The sequence below is a fragment of the Hydra vulgaris genome, chromosome 13 (assembly GCF_038396675.1).
Source record: "Hydra vulgaris chromosome 13, alternate assembly HydraT2T_AEP".
In the NCBI taxonomy this organism is placed as follows: Eukaryota; Metazoa; Cnidaria; class Hydrozoa; order Anthoathecata; family Hydridae; genus Hydra; species Hydra vulgaris.
Genome location: NC_088932.1, coordinates 32,922,501 through 32,929,024, shown reverse-complemented (window position 1 = coordinate 32,929,024; position 6,524 = coordinate 32,922,501). Strand labels below are relative to the sequence as shown.

Sequence of the window (6,524 nt, the reverse complement as noted above, 5' to 3'; positions counted from 1 at the left end):
AAACTATATTTTAAATAAACTATATTTTAAATAAACTATATTTTGAATAAACTGTATTTTGAATAAGCTATATTTTAAATTAACTATATTTTAAATAGACTATATTTTGAATAAACTATGTTTGAAATAAACTATATTTTAAGTAAACTATATTTTGAATAAACTATGTTTGAAATAAACTATATTTTGAATAAACTATATTTTGAATAAACTATATTTTGAATAAACTATATTTTGAATAAACTATATTTTGAATAAACTATATTTTGAATAAACTATATTTAGAACTAACTATACAACTTTGTTTCAAACTACCTATATAACTAGCTTTACAACATTATTAAGTTGTGTTCTTTGTTTAACAAACGTTTGCTGCTATTTTTTAAAATTTGCGGAAAACTCTTGGATTTTGTTTTTTTATTTGTCCTGTCAGTGAGTGAAGCGTAAGATGCTTAGTTGAGTAGTTAAGTAGTGCTTCTTTATATAACAGCACACGCTGCAACCAATAGGCTTAACATTGTGAATTTAGAAAAAAATTCTTCAGTTTATTTTTCTTGAAACTGGCAACCCTCTCAACCAGACATTTTTTTCATTTTAATTTTATAGGTTTTTAACACGCTTCATTTAGCAACAAGAAATCCAAAGTGCATAAAAATATTGTTTTTATAAATAACAACTAAAACATTAATTCTAATTCAGACTACAAGATGCACAAAACTTTTTAATTAGGTTTTGCAAAATGTCTTGCAGGCCGGATCCGGCCAGCGAGCAGGATGTTACCTGCATCTGTCCTAAACAATAAATACCTTTCCGTAGTACTCATGAAAAATATTAAATTTCAAATTTTTCCTTCGAAAAATGCATAACAATTACTGTATATAAAAAATGCATAACAATTGCTGTATATAAAAAATGCATAACAATTGCTGTATATAAAAGATGCATAACAATTGCTGTATATAAAAAATGCATAACAATTGCTGTATATAAAAAAATGCATAACAATTGCTGTATATAAAAATTATAAAACAGCAATTGTTATGACTAAACTAAAGAGATATTTCAAGAGTTCAAACGCAAAATTCAACGGAACATGCTATCCTAGATCTCATTAATAACATTAGCACTTCCTTTAATGATGAGACATTAGCACTTCCTTTAATGATGAGACATTAGCACTTCCTTTAATGATGAGAAATTTGTATTAAGAGTCTTTATTAATCTGATAAAAGCGTTTGACACAGTAGACCACGCAATACTACTGAAAAAAATGGAAAAATAAGGCATAAAAAATCAAATTATAAAAATGGTTTGCTAACTATTTAGACAATAGAAAACAATGTTACTATAGATCACTATAGCAAATCGAAACAGCTAAAAATAAAATGTTGGGTTCCTCAAGAGTCTATTCAAGCTCCTCATCTAATTGTATTTATGCCAACGACCTTCTTAAAGTCTTGTCAAAATTAGATAGCATTAATTTTGCAGACCAATCTGTTTTATTCTTCTAGCTCAACCATTGTCTTTTTTACAACCGCTAACTACTAAGAACTTATTAAACTTAACACATGGTTCACGACAAAAACAAATTGTCATTAAACGACGAACAAATTGTTAAATGGAGAATCAGAGGGTAAGATCTAGATTTATAATTATATTTAGTAACTTCATTTATAAAACGGATTTCTTGAACTGAATTAAAGAGCGCAATAAAAATATTAATTTTTTTTACATTTTTGGGTTTGAAGTTTTTATTTCTCAAAGAGCCTCTCTTTTTAGATAGTTGCAAGCCTTGTTCTGCTGGATATAAATGTGAAAAAGATGGTACAGTTAAGCCTGTTATTTGTGGTTTGGGAAGTTAAACTTAAACAAAGCTAAATACATCTTATTTCACTTCAACTAAAAAAAAAGTTTTCTCATCAATTTTACTTTATTTACTTTTACATCAATTTTACTTTTTGAATTTAGGAGTTATGGGTTCTGTTTACAACTACTGGTGAGAAAATAAATTGGCACATAAATTTTTTTTTGGAAGTAGGAAGGGAAAGGAAAGGAGGCTACAGCTGAAACTTATTAAAAGTTAGATTTAATATATAAATAAGAAAAAAAGTTGTAAAAATTATATACATTAAAATAATTTATAAAATTACAGATTTAATGCAAAATTTAATTTGAAAAATAAATGAAAAAAAACCATAGAAACTATTTTATTGGACATTTTTTGTACATTCAAAGTTTGTATGTTAACATAATTTATTAATATTTGCTTAATGTCTTATGACCATTTACAAAAATAATTTGCTTGAAGTTTGATGTCGCATGACTATTTACAAAAATCACAGTAAAATATCTCTAAAACTTCAAAAAAAATTTTAAAATATAAAACGTTGAGTTTTGAATAAAAATGTCTTCGAAAATAAAATAAAAAAGTTACACTAATTTGTGAAGTTGTAACACATAAAACTAAGTTTACGTTTAAATAAAAATTGTTTTTAGTGCTTTAATCACGCGGGTCACTTGAGGTGGGTTGAATGACTAAGTCGATTTGAGCAGTGGATCACGTAATTTTGAACTGAAGAGATTAAAATCCAGCGTTAAAAAAAGATATGATACCAAACTCTTCTGGTGTATAAACTAGCTTTTGAGTTAATATGTATCTTTCATCATTATACTCAAATTCCACGCGAACCTTCATAATACAAGGTCCCTTAAAAAGTGTTAAAAAGAAAAGTCATTTTAACATACATACAAACATATATATGCATACATACTTAATTGTATGTATATATACCAACTGTCAAAAAAAAAATTAACTGACAGTAAAATTAAATAGATAAGTTTATAGCATAATGTAAAGTTTGTTTAATAAGTGACGAACTTTCCCATAGACAACATGAGATTTAAGCAGTTTAGGAAGTGACTCTTTTAAGCAAAAACAATCTCGTATTTTATTAGTAGTGAAAATTAATTTTATTAGAACATTCTTGCAACATTTATGAACAATTTTCGAAATTTTTATTTTAGTATAATTAGTACATTCCAATGTATGGAAGCTTCAAATACCTTTTATTTAAGCTATTAACAATGTTAGAAACAATGGGTTCATTTTCTTATCAATATAGGATTTAATTTCAGAGTCAATAATTTTTTGTGGATATTTATTATTTTGTAAAACTAATGATAGATTCTTAACATCTTTATCAAAACCAACCCAAGTATTATTAATTTTAAATGTACGTTCAATCAAAAAACGAACAAGTCCAATTTTGTAGCAAGAGGGAATAAAACTAAAAAATTTTTGTAAAAGACCTGTATACATTTTTTTGTGATAAACTGAAGTCGAAAACAATTTGGATTTTTTAATAAGTACATCTAAAAAGGCAATCTGGCTATCTTGTTCTTTTTCCATATATATATATATATATATATATATATATATATATATATATATATATATATATATATATATATATATATATATATATATATATATATATATATATATATATATATATATATATATATATATATATATATATATATATATATTAGGGTGTGTCAAAAAAAAGTCATGTCTGAAAAAAAAAAAGAGCCCTAGCTTATCATCTGCCCAGACCATGATTTAGTACTAAGGATTTTTTTTTTTTTTTTTTTTGGAAAAAAGTAAAGGTCCCTCCAGGGGGTAAAAGGGGCAATTTTTATAGCGTTTTGTACCATTTTTATAACTGTTTGGAGGAAGTCTTAAAATTTATATTTTTAATTTTTTTTTTTTATATTTCTGTCTGTAAAGACCTATTTAATCTAAATAAAATGGGCTCTTATCTAAAAAAAAATAGATAAAAATTTTAAATAGTTTTACAAAACCCCAAAATCCATAAATATTTAACATAAACAAATATTTTTACGCAGCACTTATTTAGGCTTTTTTAAATAAAGTTCTAAATCTTTTCAGTAAATAATATGTTTTATTGAAATATATTTTATATAAAATTTTGTTTTTTAGATTAAATAATAAAAAAATTAATAAAATGCCACCAAAAAAAAAAGCTAGAAGTAATAGATTGGATGAAATATTTTTAGTTAAAAATTTAATCAGTCTGACTGCTGCATACTATCTAAACTGATGGATCCTTGGATACATGGTGGATTTAAAGTGCTTACAATACAAAAGCTTAGGTAATTTTTATCATTGAGTTCTAATCAGTTTATTCTATAAACCTTTATACAAGTAAATATTGTTTTTTAAAGGATTAAAGTTGAGAAATTGTTAAAGGAGTGGGTGAAATTAAAAGATAAAAGAAACAGAGCAAATCCTGCTGAAGTAAAAAAGAGACATTTATTTGAAGAACAAATGAATAAAGTATTTTGGATTGGAGAACACCCTCATGTTATGTTTGAAGAAATACTAAAAGATAAAATGAGAAGAGTGAAAGACAAGGAAGAAGATATTGCTTTTTTAAAAGACCAGCTTGGGGAAAGGAAAGGATTTCTTGGAGGTAGAGATAAAAGATATGAGTATTCTGTTGAAAGAAATAAAAGAAGCAAATCAAATTTAGAAAAAGAGCTATCAGTAGTGTTAGATACAAATGATTTAGATTATCTAAGTTCTTCTAGTGACACTAGCGACAATTTAGGCCAGGAAACAGATATCGACTTTGATTGTAACAAGATTCCTAATATTCAAAATTCTGTTCTTCTTCCTAAAAATATACTTGAATCTACTGCTCATACAGCAGTTGGGGAGGGTATAACACCCCACCAACATACAGCTTTGATTAGTAGTGTTATTGTCATGGCTGGTGGTTCTGTAGCAAACTTCAAGTGTTCTAAATCCACATCTTACAGAGCTGCAGAGAACATAATATCTGCCGGAGCAAAAGAAATAAGGGAATATATAAAAAACGCTGTAGTTTCATCAGACTCACTAATGACCATACACTTTGATGGAAAAATAGTCAATGAATTGACGGCCGGAAAGCAATTAAGAAAAGATAGAATTGCAGTTTTGGTAAGAATTGATGGGAAAACAGAACTACTTGGCATTCCTCCAATAGAGTCTAGTTCAGGGGATAATCAAAAGCAAGCTATTTTTGAATTAATGGAGTTTTTTGGATTAGAAGATAAAGTTAAATGTATCTGCTTTGACACAACTTCAGCAAATACAGGTGTTTGGCAAGGTACTTGCATGAGATTAGTTCGTCAAATTCAATGCCCATTGTTGCTGATTGCATGTAGGCATCATGTAATTGAGCGGCACATAACTCATTTCTGGAAGATTTACCCTAGCAGCAAAACTTCTGGTCCACAAAACAAACTATTTGAATTTCTAAAAAAAAATTGGAACAATATAGATAATCAAACTAAGGAACTGAAAAGAATATTATTACCACCTGGAACATGGATATATACTCAAAAATTAGCTGCTATTCAGTTTTGTAATAATGTGATCAATTTAAAGATCTTTAAAAAGGTGCTATTATAATTTTGATTTTGTTTCTATTTATTCTAAATATTTAAAATAAACAATTGTAACAAATTAAAAATATAACAAAACTTTTTAGGATGGAAATGTTAGAAAAGAATACCATGAGCTAGCTGAACTTACTTTAATGGTTCTATCGTCAAATAGCTTTAAATTTCATTTACCCGGACCAGTTCACCATTCAAGATTCATGGGAAAAGGTTTATACTATTTAAAATTATATCTTTTAATGAATGAAATCCCAAACCTCACTGACAATGAAAAAGAAGAAATAACTGGTATGGTTTTATTCATTTCTCTATTCTATACAGAGTGGTTTCTAAAAGCAGAGCTAAGCTCTTTAGCACCAGCACAGGTATATGGTCTTTTAGTATTTTATTGAGAAGTTAGAGGGCTTGTTATTGAATAAAATGATTCAAAATATTTATTAATATTATTTAATAGGATATGAAAGCTTACTGGCAAATGAAAAGGTTTGAGGAATGGAATCTACATGGCTCCGAGGCTGTTGTGAGCTCTATTCTCAGACATACTTGGTATCTGGATCCCACTTTGGTAGTTTTCGCCCTCGCAGACGAAAAATGTAGGGAACGTGGTGATATGGCCAAGAAACTGTATAGTTTACAAAGATGTCCAATTGACAGTTTCCCTTTGGAGCGCCAAATAATGGACCAATCTGTATTGAAAAGTCTTAACTTCAGTAAAGATGAGCCTCCTAGTTTAGCTCCATTAATAACAGACAATTCGTGGCTAGTTTTTGACATGCTTAGACATGGAAAGGCAGAAACTCAATGGATGAAGATACCTCCAGAGTTTTGGGAATTCAATGATTTTTATCTAGAATTTAGAGCAACAGTCACGGGACTTGATGTTGTTAATGACTGCTCTGAGAGGGCAATTAAGTTAGTTCAAGACCTAATAAACAGAGCAAATTCCGAGGAGAAAAGGCAGGACACCCTTCTCTTTACAAATAATTACAAGAAAAACAGAAAAAGTAGAAAAAAAATTGATTACGAAAAGGCCGCTAGCAAATCTAGTTTCT

At 27.8% G+C, this 6,524-nt stretch overlaps 3 protein-coding genes across 4 annotated transcripts in view; 2 read left to right on the top strand and 1 right to left on the bottom strand.

Annotated features, from left to right (window-relative positions):
* Window positions 1–2,110: 2,110 nt before the first annotated feature.
* LOC105846316 (mucosa-associated lymphoid tissue lymphoma translocation protein 1) overlaps window positions 2,111–6,524 on the bottom strand; it is a 60,205-nt gene continuing 55,791 nt past the window's right edge. For both annotated transcript variants that reach the window (XM_065816429.1, XM_065816430.1), the window contains one exon: window positions 2,111–2,707. In XM_065816429.1, the coding sequence (XP_065672501.1) occupies window positions 2,582–2,707 (126 nt within the window). In that variant the 3' untranslated portion in view covers window positions 2,111–2,581. The remainder of the gene's footprint in view (window positions 2,708–6,524) is intronic.
* On the top strand, window positions 4,008–5,482 carry LOC136090369 (uncharacterized). The gene is made up of 2 exons (XM_065816960.1): window positions 4,008–4,176; window positions 4,249–5,482. Exons 1-2 carry the CDS (start codon window positions 4,124–4,126, stop codon window positions 5,480–5,482), a joined length of 1,287 nt encoding a protein of 428 aa, XP_065673032.1. The 5' UTR covers window positions 4,008–4,123.
* Window positions 5,557–6,524, top strand: part of LOC136090227 (uncharacterized) — a 1,065-nt gene continuing 97 nt past the window's right edge. The window contains exons 1-2 of the mRNA XM_065816431.1: window positions 5,557–5,837; window positions 5,927–6,524. The exon at window positions 5,927–6,524 is cut by the window's right edge and continues 97 nt beyond it. Coding sequence (XP_065672503.1) covers window positions 5,610–5,837; window positions 5,927–6,524 — 826 coding nt within the window. The 5' untranslated portion in view covers window positions 5,557–5,609. The remainder of the gene's footprint in view (window positions 5,838–5,926) is intronic.

Coding starts and splice junctions, on each gene's coding strand:
- LOC136090369 (XM_065816960.1), top strand. CDS start 4,124: ATGGATCCTTGGATACATGGTGGATTTAAAGTGCTTACAATACAAAAG. Junction 4,177..4,248: donor CTTACAATACAAAAGCTTAG/GTAATTTTTATC, acceptor TGTTTTTTAAAG/GATTAAAGTTGAGAAATTGT.